This window comes from Monodelphis domestica, chromosome 3 (genome assembly GCF_027887165.1).
Source record: "Monodelphis domestica isolate mMonDom1 chromosome 3, mMonDom1.pri, whole genome shotgun sequence".
NCBI classification, from domain to species: Eukaryota; Metazoa; Chordata; class Mammalia; order Didelphimorphia; family Didelphidae; genus Monodelphis; species Monodelphis domestica.
In genome coordinates this window covers 115,460,756-115,481,995 of record NC_077229.1, presented here as the reverse complement: position 1 = coordinate 115,481,995, position 21,240 = coordinate 115,460,756, and the positions used below count along the sequence as shown (strand labels likewise).

Genomic DNA, 21,240 nt, shown 5'->3' with positions numbered 1-21,240 from the left:
GCATCAGAGGAAAGCAAAGACTGTTTGAACCAGAAGGAGTTCAAGGAGCACGTACTTTAAAATATTAGAGCATAGACTCAAGGAATAGAGAACAAAGAATGTTAACATGGCGAGGATTTAAGAATACGGAGCATGGAATGTTAGCATATAGGTTATTAAATTTAAAAAAGCATGTGCTGTTTTCTAGCCCAATACCTCTACAATAATAAACTCTCCAGAACAATAGAGGGGGTTCTAAGCAGAGTCTGGTCTAGAACCCTAGACTTCCAGCATGCCATTCTTTCCACCACAAGATGAAATATTTTGATGCAAAATTGGTTTTTACCTTGAGAAGCACACTACTTCTCTCAATATGTCCAATGAAATTCTTTTGGGTGAACTCAGACTCTAACCTCTTTAAAGTCAAACAATTTTGGGAGTATAAGCCAGGAATTTAATTTACTCTCTCCTTACTAGCTGATTGGCATACAATGGTCTAATAGATAATTGTACCCTGTTGCAGCTGCATGCTTGATGCCTTCTAATTTTTAGAATTCATATACTTAATTCATATACTATCCTTAAAGAGTTTTGATTTGAGTTCTAGAATTTCATCTGAGTTCATTTTCATCATGTTTTAGAATGTTTAATTTGAATAGGCTTTAAGGAGAAGTAAACTAGCATTTATATAATGTCTGCTATATGTCAAACATTGTTCTAAATGCTTTTTACAAATATAATCTCAATTGATTTTCATAATAACCTGGTGAGGTAGGTGCATTTGTTTATTGCTGCCATTTTACAGCTAAGGAAACTGAGGAAGGCAGTGGTTAGGTCACTTGCTCAGGGTCACACAGCTGGTGAATGTCTGAGGCAGAACCTAAATGAGTGTCTTCCTGATACCAAGTAAAGTCCTTCATCCACTGCACCATCACTGCCTGAAATGTAAACTATCAGAGCTGAAAAAGACTCTAAAACATAGACTATTAGGGTAAAAAACACCTTAGAAATCATCTATCATGTCTAATGTAAGTTTAAAAAAATGATGAGAGGGCAGCTGGGTAGCTCAGTGGATTGAGAGCCAGACCTAGAGATGGGAGGTCCTAGGTTCAAATCTGGCCTCAGCCACTTCCTAGCTGTGTGACCCTGGGCAAGTCACTTGACCCCCATTGCCTAGCCCTTACCACTCTTCTGCCTTGGAGCCAATACATAGTATTGACTCCAAGGTGGAAGGTAAGGGTTTTAAAAAAAATGATGAAACACAAGCCCAAATATAAGGGCAAATGATTTATCCAAGGTCATAAAAATGAGACAACTGAGGTCTAATGGATCTGACACAGCTCTCATATGAAGGGAGCCCTGCTTCCTAAGCAAGCCCAAATCACAAGACAAAATCTGTATTTACATGCAAGTGCTTTATAGTTTCCAAAGTATTAAAGTGATATCCTTGAGGCAAACAATATTATAGGGTGTTGAGTACTGGATTTAGAGTCTAAAATATAGTCCAGAATCCTGGTTCTGTAACTACCTGCATAACTTTTCTTTTTATACTCTTACTTTTCATCTCAGAATCAATACTATGTATTGGTTCCAAGGCAGAAGAGTGGTAAGGACTAGGCAATGGGGGTTAAGTGACTAGCCCAGGGTCACACAGCTGAGAAGTGTCTGAGGCCAGATTTGAACCTAGGACCTCCCATCTCTAGGCTTGGCTGTCAATCTACTGAGCCACCTCGCTGCTTCCTATCTGAGTAACTTTAAAGAAGATAATTTAATTGTCTGGACCTCATCTTCCTAATGCTTTAAACAGGGAGCCACATAGAGGATTATATCATCTCTTAGGTAGCTTCCTAAATTCTGTATTCTAAAATTCTCTTCAGTTTCAGTGTTCTTAGGTCCCTTCTAATTCCAATATTTAATTTCTAAGGTCCTCTACTTTAATGTTCTGTTGATTAGCCTGAGGGTACACAGCTAAGTAGAGCAGAGATGAGATTGGAATCAATATCATCACTGGGAAAAGGTTCCAGGTTGCTCTTCCACTTGACCAAGGAGAATATGAATTACTCATCAAATCTGAGGTATAAGTATGATCACAAGTTTTTGAATGAATTTGGGGGCAAATATTATAAAGGGCAAAATTCAGGATGCTAAAACTGTTCCCTTATGCTCAATCAATTAAGCCCCACTCAGAAGATTAATAACCAGATTGTGAATACCAGCATGTGAAACATCTTAATTGTTTCTGCTTAATGATTAAGAAGCAGGCTGACTGAGTTATACTTAATGACAGTTATTAAGTCCACAAAGTGTGTTATTTTATCCACTTATGTCCTTCATTCCTATTCTACCTAACCCCATCAATGAAATTAAATGGGCATTTTAGTCAACTTGCAATTATTGATGTGTGGGCTATTTACTGTGAATTGTCTGCAGCAAATGTTTCATCTCATTTTGTTACCTATTCCACATCCAGATCACCTTTGCCTCTCATTATTCAGAAACTGGAAACTAACTTTCACACTAATTAATGTAACACAGAATTAGGAAAGTAAATTAGTGGGAATGGGGTGGGATATTTTTGAAAGTTAATCATAGAAACTGGATATTTCCTTGTTCTCACACTAAGAAGCATGACAGGAAATATTAACTGGATAGAGTCTAGGTAGACATAAGGTACATGAAGATGTTCTGAAAGGCATAGATCACCAATAATAATATGAATAAAGATATTTAATCATATTTGAAGTCATGTAATGCACTTTGCATTTATTTGAGCCTCATAACATCCCTGTGGGGTTGGTACTACAAGCATTTTGCAGATGAGGAAACAGGTAAAAGATAGTAAAGAGATTTATTCATGTTCACAAATATAGCATGAGGGCTGAATCATGTTTTCCTGCTGTGTTATAATTGATCAAAATGCAGTATAGAATTACTAAATGCTAGAACTGGAAGAAACATTATAGGTCATGTAGTCTAACTTCCTCAAATGAGGAAACTGAGATCCAAAGACTTGTTCAAGTTCATAAGGCAGAAGAGCATTGAATTTTAGTGCCAGAAGAGACATTAGGAATCATTCTGTTTAACTTCCTCATTTTACTGCATCCAAGTCGGGTTAAATGCTTAGACTTGGTTAGTTACCAAACTAAGATTGGAAACCAGAACTTAAGGTCCTCGCTCCCTATAAACTGAGTATACTAGTTTAACAACTGACTTTTCAGGAAAAAATAATGTATATACGATATACTTCAAATTTAATCTGAATTGTTAATATTTTCTCTATCACTTTCTTAAGTCTGGACAATTAAAAATAAATAAAGTCCTGAGTTGTAGTTTTTTGCTGATTTCACAGATGTAAATGTTCACACTAAGAATTTGACAATAAGCTCTTGAAAGCTGGTTCAAGCTGGCTCCAGCATATTCTTAACCATCCCCAAATATCTCTTGAGTTTGACAAGTCTCTGGTTGTTTTCCAGTTATAGGAAAGTGTCCGGGTTAATGTATATAAGATATATAAATATAGAACATACAAATTTGTACTAGAAAAATGGAAAAGGGTATCTATTGCTTTTTCCTATAAAGGTAAAGCCTACTGAAAATAGAGTGTAACAATTTCACTTACTGGAGGTCCTGGAGGTCCTCTTGGTCCCACTTCACCTTGAAAACCACGTGGCCCCTAAAATCAATCAAAGGATCATGGAATCATGGAATCCAAAAATTACAAAAGAAAAGTCTTCTAGGACTTCTAAGATTCAAATATCTTCTTGGCCAATCCTTACTCAAAGTAGGAATCCCATCTAAAATGAATGTTTTTTAATCTCAGCTTGACAACTCATTGTTTTTCTGATGTCTTATAAATTGTTGGGAGGTTGTAATTTAGTGTGAACTGAAATAGTGCTCTGTTCATTTCAGTCTACTTATTTGTCGCCTAATGGTCAAGCAAAATAACTAAGCCTTCTTCATGACAATATTTCAGATTTAAAGATGGGGATTTTGGTCCGCACTAAGTTTCATCTTTATTATAAAGACAACATTTCTTCAACAATTCCTTCTATTCACCCTCCTCTGAATGTGTTCTAACTAACCCATTTTTAAAAACTAAGTGGAAGAAGGGCTAGTTTTACCCTGTTTGGCCCCCTAGAGAAAAAATAGGACCAATTGGTAGAAGGAAGGTAAGAAATAAGTATAAAGCACATATTATGTATCTTATAAATATTGCCTCATTAATTCAACACTGGGTGGGAGTGTAGAGCTAGAATTATCTCCCCCAGGCACGTCCAGCTCAACTCATCTTACCCAGCATCCCATTTGGGTGCTCATGCTGCATAATTGGATGTGAACGCACATGCATGGCGGGGACATAGGATAAAAGTTTTGCTGTGGAACCACCCTCTCTCTCTGTTTCCCAGGAATGCAGCTGGGGAGCCTGGCTGAGAGCTAGGCAGTGGTCAATTAGGTTAGATTAGGCTTTAACCTGCTTTCTCTGTCTTTAGTGATTATTAATAAAACACTATGGAAAATAAGAACCTGGAGTTATTGTTATTGATATTAATTTAAATTTTACAGGAGGGAGTGAATGCTATTATTATCTGTACTTCACAGTTGAAGCAACTGAGCAAACATAGGTTAAATAATTTGCAGGGGGTCACACACCTAGAAAATGTCTGAGGTCAGATTTGAACTAAGCTTTTCCTGACTCCAGATCCAGTTCTCTACCAATGTACCTCCTAGCTGCCCCCTCCAGAAGTCATAGGAAACTAAATTTCAACTTAAGTTAAAAGTCCTAAATTATAAGAATTGCTCAGAAGTGGAATAGGCTACCTCAGGAGGCAGTGGACTAATTATCCATCATGGCAGTGTATAGTGGGAACACTATCTCCCATTCAACTTCTGGAGTCTCTGATAAATGTTCAGAGCCTTATAAGGGACATGCCTGATACAGGTATGGCCCTTCTATGTGGATGGTTCTCAGTGTGATAGCCAAGAAATAGCATCTTTCCATGACACAAATGGCCTAAAAGGCTATAATACTCACAGGTTCCCCACCAATGCCTGGATCTCCTTTCTCTCCTTTCTGCCCAGCTTCTCCCTGGCAAGAGGCAATCAAAAGGTAGGTCATAGGTGTTAGTATCATAGCAAATAGAACAGTAAAATGTGGGTGACTTTAGTTTCATAGCCTCCTAGAAAGTTACAGATAGAAGGGAACATAAAAATGATCAAATTGAATGAAAATGCTTTCAAAATTAATATATGTTACACTGTTGTTAAATGATTTTAGTTATGTCTCTTTAGCTATGACTCTTCTTGACCTTTTGTTTGGTTTCTTGGCAAAGATACTGGTGCAGATTGCTATTTCCTTTTCTAGTTCATTTTATATATGGGGAAACTGAGGCAGACAGGGTTCAGTCATTTGCCCAGGGCCACACAGCTAGTAAGTGTCTGAGGCCAAATTTGAATTCTGGAAGAGTTACTCAAAAGCATCTTGAATCTCAGCAGACACAGAATCAGAATTTGAGAGCCAGAAGGAATGTCAGAAACTGACTAATATAATTCATACCTGAAAGGAGGGCCTGCTATACCATCCAAGTGGTTTTCTGATCTCTTCTTGAAGGCATTCAAGAAAGGAGGTCAATTAGCTCATTAGGTGGCCCATCCCACTTTAGGGACATATGTCATTGTTAGAAAATTTCTTTCTTTCTTTCTTTCTTTCTTTCTTTCTTTCTTTCTTTCTTTCTTTCTTTCTTTCTTTCTCTCTTTCTTTCTTTCTTTCTTTCTTTCTTTCTTTCTTTCTTTCTTTCTTTCTTTCTTTCTTTCTTTCTTTCTTTCTTTCTTTCTTTCTTTCTTTCTTTCTTTCTTTCTTTCTTTCTTTCTTTCTTTCTTTCTTTCTTTCCCTCCTTCCTTTCCTCCCTCCTTCCTTCCTTCCTTCCTTCCTTCCTTCCTTCCTTCCTTTCCCCCTCCTTCCTTTCCCCCTCCTTCCTTCCTTCCTTCCTTCCTTCCTTCCTTCCTTCCTTCCTTCCTTCCTTCCTTCCTTCCTTCCTTCCTTCCTTCCTTCCTTCCTTCCTCCCTCCCTCCCTCCCTCCCTCCCTTCCTTCCTTCCTTCCTTCCTCCCTCCCTCCCTTCCTTCCTTCCTTCCTTCCTTCCTTCCTTCCTTCCTTCCTTCCTTCCTTCCTTCCTTCCTTCCTTCCTTCCTTCCTTCCTTCCTTCATTTCTCAGCAAGCCTAAATTTGATTCTTGGCCATTTCTAACCTTTGCTTCTGATTCTGCCCTCTGGGACCAAATAGAAGAAATCTAATCCTTTTATAGGAGAGATATACCCAGGACCTTGATTTGATTCTTATGGAAAGAACCCCAAATTCTTCACCATCTTGGCTTTGCTCTTCTTGTTATTAACTAATTTGTCAATATATTTCTTAAACTATAATAATCAGAATTAAACACAGTACTACAAATGAAGTCTGACAAGGACCGAGTACAATGAGATTATCATCTCTCTATACCTGGAACCTATGCCCCTTCTTAGGGGCAGCTAAGTGACACAGTGGATAGAGTGCCAGGCCTGAAGCCAAGAAAACTCATCTTTCTGAATGCAAATATGGCCTCAGATACTAGCTGTGGGACCCTGGGCAAACCCTCAAGTTGTCTTTGGTTCCTCATCTGTAAAATGAGCCTGAGAAGAAAAAACAAAAAAAACTCCAGAATCTTTGCCATAAAAATCCCAAATGAACAACAGCAACAACATGCCCCTCTTAATGTAGTCCAAGTTTACATTAGGTTTTTTGCTTACTGGCTAGCTTATGTGAATTTGTGATTTACTAAGAACTCCAGATCTTTTTTTCAGAAATATTGTCCAGCCATGTTTTCCCTATATTATCCTGGTGAAGTTACCACTCCCCCCCTCCCTCAATGAAAGAATTTATATTTATCCACATTGAATTTCATCTTTTTTAAATTTTTCATTTAATTAATTAATTTAGAATATTTTTCTATAGTTACATGATTCATGTTCTTTCCCTCCCCTCCTTTCTCCCCCCTCCCATAGTCAACAAGCAATTCCACTGTTTTTTTACATGTATAATTGTTCAGAATATATTTCCATATCATTAACATTTGTAGAAGGGTGATCAGTTAAAGTCAACATCCACAACCATAATCCCAACAAACCATGTGATCAAGAAAATGTTTTTCTTCTGTGTTTCTACTCCCACAGTTCCTTCTCTGGATATGGATAGCTTTTTACTCATAAGTCCCTCAGAAATTTCCTGTATCATTGCATTGCTGCTAGTAGAGGAATCCCTTACATTCGATTGTGCCACAGTGTATCAGTCTCTGTGTACAATGTTCTCCTGGTTCTGTTCCTTTCACTCTGCGTCATTTCCTGGAGGTTGTTCTAGTTCCCATGGAATTCCTCCAGTTCATTATTCCTTTGAGCACAATAGTATTCCATCACCAACATATACCACAATTTGTTCAGCCATTCCCCAATTAGAGGGAACACCTTCATTTTCCAGTTTTTTGCTACTTCAAAGAACATAGCTATAAATGTTTTTGTTCATTTATGTTTCCTTATCATCTCTTTGGGGTACAAACGCAGCAGTGCTATGGCTGCATCAAAGAGCAGGCAGTCATTTAAAGCTCTTTGGACATAGTTCCAAATGGCCTTCCAGAATGGTTGGATCAATTCACAACTCCTCCAGCAATGCATTAATGTCCTAATTTTGCCACATCCCCTCCAACATTCATTATTTTCCTTGCTGTCATGTTAGCCAATCTGCTAGATGTGAGGTGATACCTGAGAGTTTTGATTTGCATTCTCTAATCATGAGAGATTTAGAATGCTTTTTTATATGCTAATTGATAGTTTTGATTTCTTTATCTGAAAACTGCCTATTAATGTCCCTTGACCATTTATCAATTGTGGAATGGCTTGCTTTTTTGTACAATACATTTAGTTCCTTATAAATTTGAGAAATTAGACCTATGTCAGGTTTTTTTATAATGATTTTTCCCCAATTTGAAGCTCCCTTTCTAATTTTGGTTGCATTGGTTTTGTTTGTACAAACCCATTTTAATTTAATGTAATCAAAATTATTGATTTTACATTTTGTAATATTCTCTATCACTTGCTTGGTCTTAATGAATTTCATTTTCTTAGATTCAGTAAAGTTAGCTAGCCTGACATGATCCTTTGGTGCTCTGATATAACACATCTCATATAATAATAGATAGCATATATAATATGTTAGCTATTCCTGCTAACTTTGTACCATCTGTAAATTTGATGATCATCACATTTCTTGTTTTATCCAAATCATTAAGAAAACAGGGACAAGCCCTGGAGCTCCATTGGGGATGGTTTGTCATAAAGACATCAACCCATTCGCAATCATTATTGTATCCTGGCTATCCCAGAAGTTCTGAATTGTATGATTGTATGATTATCTTTATCCATTTCTCCCTCTCTTCCCCAGGAATAGCATAAGCTATTTAATAAAAAAGCATGTTAAAATCTGGGTGAAATATATCCACAGGTTTTCATTCATTTCATAATTTAATTATCCATTCAAAAATGTAAATGAGATTAGGCTGGCCCTGTTGTTTTTGTTCAGTCATTTTCATCCATATCAAATCTTTGCAGCTCCATTGGGGGTTTTCTTGGCAAAGGTACTAGAGTGATTTGCCATTTCCTTTCCAGATCATTTTACAGATGAGGAAATAGAGGCAAACAGAATTAGGCAACTAGCCCAGGGACACACAACTGATACATATCCCAGGTCATATTGGAACTCAGATCTTCCTTTATCCAGGTCTAGTCCTCTATCCATGGTGCCCTCTAGCTGCCACAGGGAGGTCCTTTGTAATCATAGCTTCCTTTTCTATATGCCAGGAAACTTTCTCCTTATTGATTCACCCTAGAATTTCCCTCAGAATTGCGGTCAGATTCCCTGGCCAATGATTTAAAGACTATTCCCTTTCCTTTTGGATATCAGGGCATTTTCATTATCTTTCTAATATTACAGCACATGGTTCCTCCATCCCATCTGCCAGCTCTTCCAGGAATGGAGGATGACATTCATCTGAGCCAAAGGACTTGGATTTATCAAAGACAATTTCCCATCCCGCTTCCTTCTCACCTATGTTCTTCCTTTGGCATTGAAGAGATATATGCCTATATGGCAGGGTAACCCCTCAGTTTTGTTCTGCGCCTCCTCCTCCCTGGGCGTCTGTGCTGGTTGGGGCTCCAGTGGTCAGGCCATCATACCTGAAGCCACACCAGAGCCCTGTGTCCCAAGGGGAGCAGGCCAGCCTCAAACTCCAATCTGCTGCCAGCAGCCAGACTTCCCCTGTCCATGCTCTGCTCAGAAGCCCTTCTTCCCTCTACTTATCCCACTGGTTGCCTTTTCCTTCACACTTGCGGCTCTGTGCTCTTGGCTTCTCCTGAATCAGAACTCATTCCCTGTGAGCCAGACTCCATCCTCCACGCAAGAAACTCTGACACAGTCAGGAAAAAGGTGAGAGAAGCTTGGATCCTTGTAGAGCCCATCTGGGGAGTTACTCTGCAGGAAATCCAAGTTGGAAATCCAACCTGCCCTACATGGAGCACATCACTGTATGCAGCCCTCTGGAAATAGAATCCCCAAGGAAAAAGGAAACAGATCCCACCCGGAAGGATTTCTGACACCTATGAGCATGGTTCCCAGAGAGACCTCCAGGCAGTCCTTACTCCTTTCCTCTCCAGGGGCTTGGCTTCTTTATGTTAACTCTGTTCCAATCCATTCCCCAACTAGTAGTAGTAATAGTTGTAGTAGTAATAGTAGCAATGGTGATAATCCATAAGATTATTAATTCCTTGAAGGAAGGGACTATCTTTGGTCTCTTTGTTTATACATATATATTTTTTCTTTATGTGTTTATATGTGTTTTGTTTACATACACACACACACATATATATATGTATATATACACATATACTTTGTTTATATCAGCACTTAGCTCATTGCCTGGCACATAGTAGGTGCTTAATGAATGTTTACTGATTGCTTATTGATCAATAATAGTACTAGGAGGAGTATTTGAATGTTGGTGGTCTTCAGGACAAGTTTGGCACTTTATCCACTGCAGCAACTAGTTTCATGTCTAGAAATTAACTTGGAAAGGGCAGAGAGATCTAGATCAATAACATGAGGGAGGGAATGGTAGGCTCAAATGAGATTTTTTGGTTATTATTGTTTTTGAAAACTTGAAGACATTTGGGAAGCAAAAGAAACCATTGGACATGGAGATATTGAAAATGAATCATAATCAGATTTATTTTATCTGAACTATGGAATAAAGTTGTAAAAATAGGTAGAAGTTGCAAGAAGGCAAATTTAGGCTTGTAGTCAGGAAAACGATGAGTGCAGTTCACAAATGGAATAGATTTTCTTGGGAGGTAATGGGTTCCCTCTTCTTTAGGATCTTTAAGCAAAAACTAAATGACCATTTATCAAATGTGTTGTAGAAGATAAGCATTTTCAGGTATGGTTTGAATTAGATGCAATACTATATTCTTTCCAAACTCTGAAATTGGTGTGTGGGTGTGTGGATGATAAATGACATTTATTTAGCTCTTTAAGTTTCAAAAAATATTTTCCTCTCAAAAAATGTTGAGTATATTGTAGGTAGTACAAGTAATATTTCACAGATGAGAAAACTGAATCACAGAGATTTTAAGTGACTCGCCCTTTGTTGCTCAGCAGAAAGAACCAAAGAGAAAGGCTGAATCTCATCCTTCCTTCCATTAATTACAGTTGTCTATGCTCCTAACTTGGTGGCCTTAGGAAGAATATAAAATTAAATGGGTGCTGGAGACAAGTTCTATTGACCAACTTCTTAGCAAGCTCTGCAGTATACTCTTCTCATGGGTAGCATAACAGACTGCTGGATAAGATGTTGGACTTTGAGTCAGGAAGACCCGACTTTAAATCTGGTGGCAGACAGCCATGTGTGACCTTGGGTTTATCATTTAATCACTGTTTGCCTCAGTTTCCTCATCTTCAAAATGGCATTTGCCTCCCAGGGTTATTGTGAAGGTCAAATGGGATAATATTTGCAAAGTACTTACCACAGTTCCTGGCACATAGTGGGTACTAAAAATGCTCACCATGATGATGATGATGATATTAACCATCAACATCCATACAGAGCAAAACAATTCAAGACAGCATCTTCTGAGAGCTTACTAAGTGCAAAGTGTATGTGGTGTAAGGATTTGGAGATGAACAAGACTTCTCTATCCTGGTTAAAAAGCCAATCCATAAATTCCTGGCTCTCTCTTCTCTTCCTGAAGACTCTCTCACCAACATGAATGATTTATCTCATACTCCTCAAATGAGTCCCAACTTTAGGTCAGTATTAGTCAATAGTGCAAATGGGCAGCCAAAAGAGTGAAAGTGACCTTAGACTGTGATCAAAGAAGGAGAGCCCAAAAGGAGGCAGATGATGGTCTCAGTGGATCTGAGTCCTAGTCCTGGGATGTCTGAAGTATTTCACCTAGTTCTGGGGAATCACGTTTTTGCAATTTCATGGCAGAGTGAGAACACAGGTCTAGGGGTGAAATGAAACATAAGCACTTAACTATAGTGCCACAAGAAAGTAGGCTGAGACTCAGAAGAGGGTTCAGTCTGGAAAGTGGGAGTGGGTTACTTTTGCTTCCCCATGGCCAAAGAATGAGTCTTTGGAGAAGTTGACCAGAATGGTGAGGGCACTGAAAAACACATTGTAGGTGGAGGATCATTTAAAGGAATTTAGAAAAGAGAAGATGATATTCAAGAATTTGAAGAGCTATGATGATAAAGAGGGGTGTTTTGGTTCTAGAAAAAAAGAATCAGTAGCAAAAGATAGACATTGCAGCAACAAATTAAAGTTTCTTTTCAGGAGGAAAAATTCCTAATAATTAGCATTGCTCAAAGGTGGAATGACCTACCTCCAGGGGTGGTGGGTTTCCTCCTGTCCTTGGTGGGGAGTGTTGAAGGAGGGGCTATTCTGCCACTGATTACGGATCTTACTGTCAAGTACCTGTTGGACTATATGGATGCTAAGGTTCTTTCTAACTCAAATTCTGGGGTTATTTTGTGACTACAGGCAAATAACCTCTCAATGTCTCTATCTTGTCACCTCTAAAATAGGAATAATGATGCTTGTCCTTGAATTGTCTACCTAACAGGGTTTTTGTGGGAGAGAATATTTTAAATACTTTAAAGAACAACAGAAGAGAGAATTATTATTACTAGTGGGTAGCTAGTGGTATTTCACTTCGTTTCTCTGAGTCTCAGTTTCCTCCTCTGTAAAGGGTGATAGTGGCTCTGGCATATCTCCTTCCTCAGGGCTGCTGAAAGAAAAGCATTTGGACAATATTTAAATGCTCCATAGAGCCACAGATTTCTAGAGCTGCCTGGAGGGACCTTACAGGTCATTAGTCTGTCATTGTACAGAAGATGAGAACACTGAGACCCAGAGAGGTACAAAAATATCTAATAAATGTGAGTTACTAATCAAGGTTAAATTCTGTTCTGGAGCAGTCCATTCTATCCTGTCATACTTCCAGTATCTTTATGTTGAAGGACCAAGAGCTCAGGCAAACCAGCAACTGCTAATGCCATCTTGTGGAATGTGTAACCACTTCAGCAATGCAGTGATTTGCAAAGACTGAAGCCTGGACCAGAGAGATGGTCTACACCTATGATTGTGATTTTTCCTAATTGTACTGGAGACTTTAAAACTCTTCTAAATCCTTCAGCATTTCCCACCTCCTCTTGACCTACAGGGACTCAGAAAATGCACAGGGAAGAAGTGCATTAATGAAGTCAAACAGAATAACACTTTAGAAAACCATAAATACAAACACATGTTGCTTTTGCAACTGAGGCTGCCCCAGGGAGTACAGTTTGTTATTCTGCAATGAATCTTTTTTATAGGCACTCCTTTTTCTTTCTTCATTGCAAAGAGATTTTAATGGACAGGCAGAGCAAGCCCAGAGAAAAGCCCTTGCCACTTAGACCAGGTATCAAGGCAATCAAACCAATTGCTAGATGTGAGAGTCCCTCACTTAATGGACCTGACCCCTATGCTAAGGTCAATCTGAGAAGGGGGAGGCACAATGACATCCATTACCTCAAGGAGCATTTCTCTTGTTTATTTCTAATGATAATCATTGTAGACCCAAATACATGAAGATTTTTAAATACCAGCAGACAAGGCTACATATATGGGCATTAGAATGGAAGTTCCATGAGGGGCAGGGACAGACTTGCTTTTTCATTTGCAACCTCAACATTTAGCACCATACCTGGCACATAGTAAATGCCCAAGAAATGATTTTTCTTCTTTGAAGCAGCTTTTTTTTTTTTTTTGCTGTGGCAAAGAGCTGGAAGTTGAAGGGATACCCATCAATTGGGAAATGGTTTATCAAGTCATGGCATATTATTATAATGGAATACTCCTGTGTCATAAAAAAATCTGCTTTATTCTTAGCTTTTTCCTGTCAGATTCAGTTCATTCTGAACCATAGCATTTCTGACACAGATCTCAGATGACTGTGCCCATCCTCAGGTATCTTCCCTTGTTTCCATCTCCTGATTATTTCTTTCTAACAATATAGGTTTGTTGACGAGTTTCTATGCAGTCATTTCAGTTTTTGTAGACAAACAAACTTGTGTTGTTTTGAGAATTTCATTCTGAACATATTCCTTTTCTTTCTTAATTGACTTACATTGTAGAATTGTAGTATTTAGGATCTTTCCTACCTATCTTTTCTCCGAACCCTTTGAAAAATGTTCTTCTAAAGCTAGGATCTATATCAGACTACAACCATCTTTCCTTTTCTTCTTTATCACAAATTCCAAATTGAAGTCATCACTTCTTTCAAGGTTCACAATCCACCCCCCAAAAAGAAACACTTCCTTGGATAGGAATCTCCTATCTAGAAAGAAGAAAATTGATGGCCATCTCTAAATTTTGGATGTTGACATTACAGAGGTCCATCACAATGTTGTGCAAAAACTCCTTATAAACAGAGGATACATATTTTGTGGCAATTATACTGAATGTCTGACCCAGTCAAGAAGTTCCTTTTAATTAAACATTTGCTAGGCATTTGCTCTGTCTCCTTGGGAGAGGCAAAGATGAATGGGAACTGGTCTTATGTGTAAATCTTGAAATCTCTCAGACTTGTGAATGTTAAAAATTTCCCCATTGGGGAATTCTTAATTGGAACAAATTCCCTACTGAGAAACATTCCACATTTTGATGTGAGAACTCGCCACGATCAGAAATGGGAGGACCTCTACTCCAACCGTACTTAAGACTGCTTTAGGGGAAAAAACTCTTTGCTAAACAAAGAAAGTACTTGGATCCATGCTTATGGTGGGGGCAAGGAGTTCTTTGAGCCAGGCCTGTTTTTAGAATTGATACAATGGGATGCTAGGTACCTAAAAGGGTCGGGCAAGTTTTGTCTTAATGAGATTAGTTGACTCAGCTGTGTTTTCACTGGTTCAGACTTACTGAGGAGATTGGTCGACTTAGCAGGAATTTAGATGGGCAGTCCTTTGGAAAGTGTCTACAGTGATTGGTAGATGTAGGGACTTAGGGGAGGTGACATGGGAGAAAAATCCCTATATAAGAAAAAGCAGAATCTCTTGAGGAGATATCCTTTTGGAGAAATCCTTTTGGAGGATCTCTGATGAGGATCGCTTGGGAAGAATCTCTTGAGAGAGGCTATGGAGAAAGGCCCTTTGGAACAGTCTCTGGCTGGAAGGATCTCTGGTGAAGTCAGTTGAGATGGAGCTCGCCTGGTGTCACTAGAATCCTTGTTTAGTCAGACCTTGTGGTGAGTGTTAAAAAACTGACTGATTTCTCTCTCTTAAGACTCAGGTCTAGGCCATATTGGCTTGAGGCCCTTCATAATTATTCCTTTCCTACTCTTTCTCTCTTTCTCTAATTCCTCATTATATTATTAATTAAAAATCTCTATAAAACCCAGCTGACTTGGGTATTTGAATAATTGGGAATATTTCCCTGGTGACCACCTTATATTTGATTTAAAAACCAAGATACTATAGTGAAACATATTTTCTGCGGTCAAATTTACTCACCCTCTCTTATATCTATCACAATTTATTTCTTCCACTATTTTAATCACTACAGTTTAAGACCTCAACCATTTTAAATCTCACATATGGCATGATAGGATATAAGACAATCAGTTTAGCAAAGACTTATTAGAAGAAGTTTTTAGTAGAAGATTGCTGTTTATTTTACATTTAGATAAGAAGAGATCACTGTTCTCACTTTAAGTAGAATCAGGTTGTGTGTTTCAGAAATGGTGCCCAGCCTTCATTGGTAGTTGACAAAAACACAAAAAGGTGTTATTGGATTTGAGTCCTAAAGGAAACCAGAGATTCTAAGAGGTGGAGGTAAGAAGAGTTCTTTACACTAGAAGACTTCATGGAAAGTTTAGAGGATTTGTTTTGCTAGAGGTGATTCTTATTCATACATGGATTAAAGTGGATATACCCGGTTTTCCTTTCCAACTTTGATTTTCTATGAATTCCAGTTTTGCTCCTTTTACTCACAAGACCTTGGAAAAGTCATTCTCTGGGTCCCATTGCTTCCAACATGAAAATAAGGTCTAAGATATATTCTTCTTTTATTAAAGAAACCTTATTTCCCTTTAGACTTTCTTGATGTCCAGATTTTTTTGTTACCTTTCCAAAGTCATTTCAGTTAGCCACAACTACACTGACAAAAGGTCACTCAGTAAATGTTCCTCAGTTCTGCATGCTGTCTATTAATCTGTCTATAGCCACCCTAAGTACCTTGTCCCACAGCCTCATTTTCAACCACTGTGAGGGTGACAACAAATAACCAAATCACACATCTCTCTCTACCTCCCAAACACTTAAAGTTAGCTCAGAAAATGACTCAGGAAGCTAGATGACATCTAAAGCCTCTCCCCAAAGTCCAGGAGAAAAGAAAGGTACCACTCCAGGATTGTCAAAGTATCACTATAAATCAACATATTTTACTTACCGGGATGTGGGGATGTGGAGTGAACAAAGATGTCTGAAATCAAAATAAAACAAGAGAGAGAGAGAGAGAGAGAGAGAGAGAGAGAGAGAGAGAGAGAGAGAGAGAGAGAGAGAGAGAGAGAGAGAGAGAGAGAGAGAGAAAGAACTTATTAACAAAAATAATTTACTTATTTCATTTTTAATATTAGATTCTCTGATTATTATAACAATCCTCTAGGAGCAGAAACTGAAATTCTAGGAAGGAAGATATATGTATGTATGTATGTATATATATATATATATACATACATACAAATAAACATATATTTGCATGTATTTTGTTTTGTTTTGGGTTTTTTTTTTTGGTTGTTGTTTTAAAAATCCTTACCTTCCATCTTAGAATTAATACTATGTTTTGGTTCCAAAGCAGAAGAGCCTTAAAGGCTAGAGATTGGAAGTTTTGTGACTTTCTCAGGATCACACAGCTAGAAAATGTCCAAGGCCAAATTCGAATCCAGGACCCCTGCCTCTAAGTCTGTCTCTCAATCCACTGCGTCACCCAGCTGTGCCCCCCAAACATATATATTTGTAAACATATAGCCCTATAGAAGATTTCCAGAATATACATATATACCTACATATGGATATATAGATAGATATAGATATAGACATGTTTCTAGATATACCTATGTAGGGATATATAGATGATATAGATATGAATCTATAGATAGATAAATGGCTGGATGGATAGATATATGAAGATATCTATATGTAGAAATGGGTAGATACAAATATGTAGATATGGATAGGTGTGTATTTAGGCAGCTATGTACATATATATATATATATATATTTAGATAAATATGGATATAAATAAAAAAAGATATATAACAAGTATTAGAGACAAGAATCAACCTGTTATCTCCCGATGGCACATTCAGAACACTTCCAATTATATCCTTTGTCTTCTCTGAATTATGTTGCTCCTCTAGCTCCCGGGATGGGGTCTGAATATCTGGTCCATAACAAATTGTGGTCTAATGAATCAAAATATCTTTGACTCTAATTTAATTCATGGAAGTGAAAAGAATACAGACGTTCAAGAAATGCTTGTTGAACTGAACTGACTTCCTTTGATCCTTTGGAACAACCCCAAGAGAGGCAAAGATGATGCAGGAAGCAATAAAATGCCGCAGACTTAATATCAGCAACCTTGGGTCTGTGCCTCTTCTCTACTATTACCCTCCATGGATAAACTTCACCAATGTATTTAATCTCTTTGTAATTCATTTTTCTCATTCACCAAATGGGGAAAATAATAATTACACAATTAATATTTACATCAGCTACACAGATGTGATCCATACAAATTAGAAGTCATCAAGTGACTGAATATCAAGATATCTGTAAGAAGAGTCATTCATGTTCCATAAAAAATAAGTGGATTTTATAGCTATTGCTCTTCTCCCCCTCCAAAAAAAGGTGATTTAGGAACTGTAAAAAACTACCAGTCTATGTATATGCTTTTTTCACCATTATAAAATGAGATGAATTGATACATGTAGACAGGGCATCTTTGATCTAGTTTTATGAAAAATTATGATTTGATTTTTATGAATGGTACTCAATAGTAAACCATGCTTTTATAGTCACACCATTGGCTAAAAAATTCAGAAGTTCTATGACTCCAGTGGGCTTAATTTTGATCATTGTCAAAAAGCAAAACACAACAAAAATATGTGATCCAAGAGTACACAATGCTACTTTAAACATTCTCTTCCCATAAAGCACTTAGCATGATTTTTGAAAGATATTACAGAACGTTTTTAGTCAACCCTATAATTATCAGCATTAAACAAAATCTAAAATAGGGTGGTATGACTATCCATGAAGATGTCCAGTTCAAAAGGAAGAGAGATTTCTTATAGAAAGTGAGGTCCTCCAGATATCAATATTTGACGATAGTATTAATCTCATCATTTTGCTAATTATATCAAGCCCTGGAACACTGGGAAGCATTCTAAATGCTTCATAATATCTCAAAAGATCTTTGACCTATAACCTATCCACACAGAAAATCGAGTGGTTGAAGAATGCATAAGTACAGCTCATAGAACTTTTCCGTTACTACATATATTTTGGACAGGCTGTGAATTGACAATAAATAAGGCCAAAATTGAACAGGAGGGAAATACCAAGCTGATTGCTTTTAAGAAACTTCACAGTGATTTTAGTGACCCAAAGCTAGCTTTGAAGTTAGGAAATCTGGGTTGAAAATCAATCTCTGATTAATACATATCTTTAATCTTGGACAAGTCACTTATTAACCTACTTTGGTCTAAGTTTCCTCATTTATAAAGAAAAGGGTTTGGATTAGATTGACTCAGAGGCTCCTTCCAACTCTACATGTATGATCTTGTAATGTGAATTTTCTCCCTGAATAAAAAGGGCATCTATTTTAACACATATTAATCCAGTGGTGCTACATGGTTGTGAAACATGGAATACCATAGAAAATATAGTTTATTATCGATAATTAAAAGTACTGGTCTCCAAAAGGGAAAAATGTATGAAAAAAAGATTTCATATATAAAGGATGCCACCACAGATGGCCTGGCTTTGTTTCAAAAACAACACATAACTAATAAATAAGCCAGGTACTCCATGGGAACCCATATGACATCATAGCATGTAAAGGAAAGTTCTTGATATATTGGAAGCACTTCCTATGAAGAGGTTAAAAGGCAAAGTCACACACAGATAAAAAAGTATAGCACTGAGTGCAAAGGAGAGTTCCTACATCCATCACTGAAGAAACACCAAAGGATAAAGAAATGTTGAATGAGGAATTACCTACCTCAAAGAGCTGTGAGGATCAAATGAGATAATGGACGTAAAGTGCTGGGTACACTGCAAAAAGCTATTCAAATGCCAGTTCTCATTATATTTTTACTGTACCATAAAATAGCTCACTCGCAAATACTATTTCTAAAGCTTTTTCTGATGGGTTAAGTGTCAGAACAACTGTTCTGAGTATCTAGTACCTAAAGAAACTAATCTCATGTCTCTGATTCCAAAGTCTCAAAGTGGTGTGGTGGAAAGTGCTCTCAAATAAAATAATAATAATAATGATAATAATAATAGCATTTATATAATACTTATCATGTGTCAAGCACCATGGTAAGTGCTTTATAATTAGCTCTTTAAAGTTTGCAAAATGGTTGACAAATATTATCTCACATGGTCCTCACAACAACCTTGGAGGGCAATTGCTATTATTTTCACCTTTCTGTCGATGAGGAAATTGATCCAGACAGCTTAAGTGACTTATCATAGGGGCACAAAGCAAGTGAATGTACGAGGCAGGATTTGAACCCAGATTTAGGTGTTACAGTAGATTTCAGGACCTGGGTTCAAATCCAGCCAGAGAAATTTACTACCATGTAAGATTTTGGTCAAGTAATTTAAAAGCTCAAGATATGTCCTCAACTTTAAATAGCAGGTAATAAAAGAAACATTCTCTAAATCAGAATTGTTGTGAGGAAAGCGCTTTTTTCAATATTTCTGAATTACTTTTTTTTATTTGTATTGTTCCTTAATTAAAATAAGACACTTCATAAAAATGAGCACACAATGATCAGTTCATAGCCCCTTCTTTGAAAAGTAATTGTGCCACTGAAACCAACACTTGTGAAAATGACAAGGAGGACAGACTTGGGGAATGAAAGCAGATACTGAGATCTTGTTCCTTCTAGGCATCTGGGATGTGGCTTAAGTAGAGATGCTTATTGTCTTTAGCTAGACAAGTCATTTACATTGAATGAACTAAAACAAAATACAATTCTATTCTGAAGAGGACAAGGGAGGAAGAGCACAAGGAAGAAGGTGGAAAAAAGAGAAAGGAGAGGAAAGGAATTGGAAGAATACAATTGAGGTGGGGAAGAAGAGGAGAAAGTAAAGGATGAGAAGGAAAAAGGGAGGAAAAGAAGAGGGAGCTGGAAAGAGTATATAGAAGAAAGGGCAGAGAAGGATGAGAAAAGTAAGGATAAAGAAAAAAAGAGAAAAATTGGAGAAATCATTATTAGAATTGTAAAGGATTTCCGAGGCCATCTAGGTCAATCTATATCTAACCAAGAATCCCTTCTCCAGCATTAATGATATGTAATCTGTCCTTGGTTCAAAGCCTGCCAATGGTAAGGAACCTATTATTATATTTCAAGACTAGTCATTCCACTATAGGAATAGTTTTTATTGTTGGATAACTTTTTTTCTTTTTATTATATTGAAAACTCTCTGCTTTATTACTCTTAGTTCTGTTCTATGAGACCAAGCAGTATAATTCTTTTTCTATATAACAACCCTTAAGATACTTGGCAGACTACTATCAAGTCCCTGGTACATTATCTCTTAAGTTAAAGAACATCTCTTCCTTTAATTCTTATGCATCATTATTACTGAAGATTTCTCAGCCTCCTCCTTGCCTCTTCTAGATATTCCAGTTTATCAGTTTCCTTTCTAAAATGCAGTCCATAGAGTTGAAAAACAAAACAAAACATTGACATGTCATATGACTATAGTAAACCATAGTAGTAAAAATTTTCCTTAATTCTGTATAATATTCTTCTTTTAATGAATACTGAGATAATGATGAAAATGGGGAAAGAGAAGAAGGAGTTAACAAATGGGCAGCTTAGTGCCACATTGATATATCTAATAGATTGAAAAATTTCAAGATAGACCAGCAGTGAGTTGGGTTGATTTTCAATCTAAGATTTATTGAATGATATAGACAAGACTCTCACAGGAGAAGTCATAGAGGAATTGTAAACTTTGGTGATGGAGGAATGACTCCATGTCAATATGTCAATAAAATAACTGTCATGAAAGTGTCAGTGTAAGAAAAATAATTCACATTTAGAGAGCACTGTATAGAGTTTATAAGGACCTTTTTAATTTCTCATCTGATCTTGGAAATAACTCTGAGAGAAGCAAGTCACAAATGAGGATTTTTTTATAGAGGATGAAAGTGAGATTCAGAAAAGTAAAGTACTTGTTCCATATCTCAAACTAAAAATATTTGAACTAGGAATCAAAGTAAAAGATTGAGCTATTCCTAGATTTGACCTTTCAATATAATCAAAAGTTTAGCCCTTTTCTTTTTTTTTTGTTTTTTCTTGTTTTTTTTCTTTCTCTCTTTCTTTCTTTCTCTTTTTCTCTTTTT

General features: G+C 37.2%; 1 protein-coding gene across 1 annotated transcript in view; it reads right to left on the bottom strand.

Annotated features, from left to right (window-relative positions):
* Positions 1-21,240, bottom strand: part of COL22A1 (collagen type XXII alpha 1 chain) — a 564,322-nt gene that overhangs the window by 126,158 nt on the left and 416,924 nt on the right. Inside the window, exons 33-35 of the mRNA XM_056823025.1 lie at positions 16,042-16,074; positions 5,012-5,065; positions 3,599-3,652 (exon numbers count right to left, since the gene is read on the bottom strand). Coding sequence (XP_056679003.1) covers positions 3,599-3,652; positions 5,012-5,065; positions 16,042-16,074 — 141 coding nt within the window. The remainder of the gene's footprint in view (positions 1-3,598; positions 3,653-5,011; positions 5,066-16,041; positions 16,075-21,240) is intronic.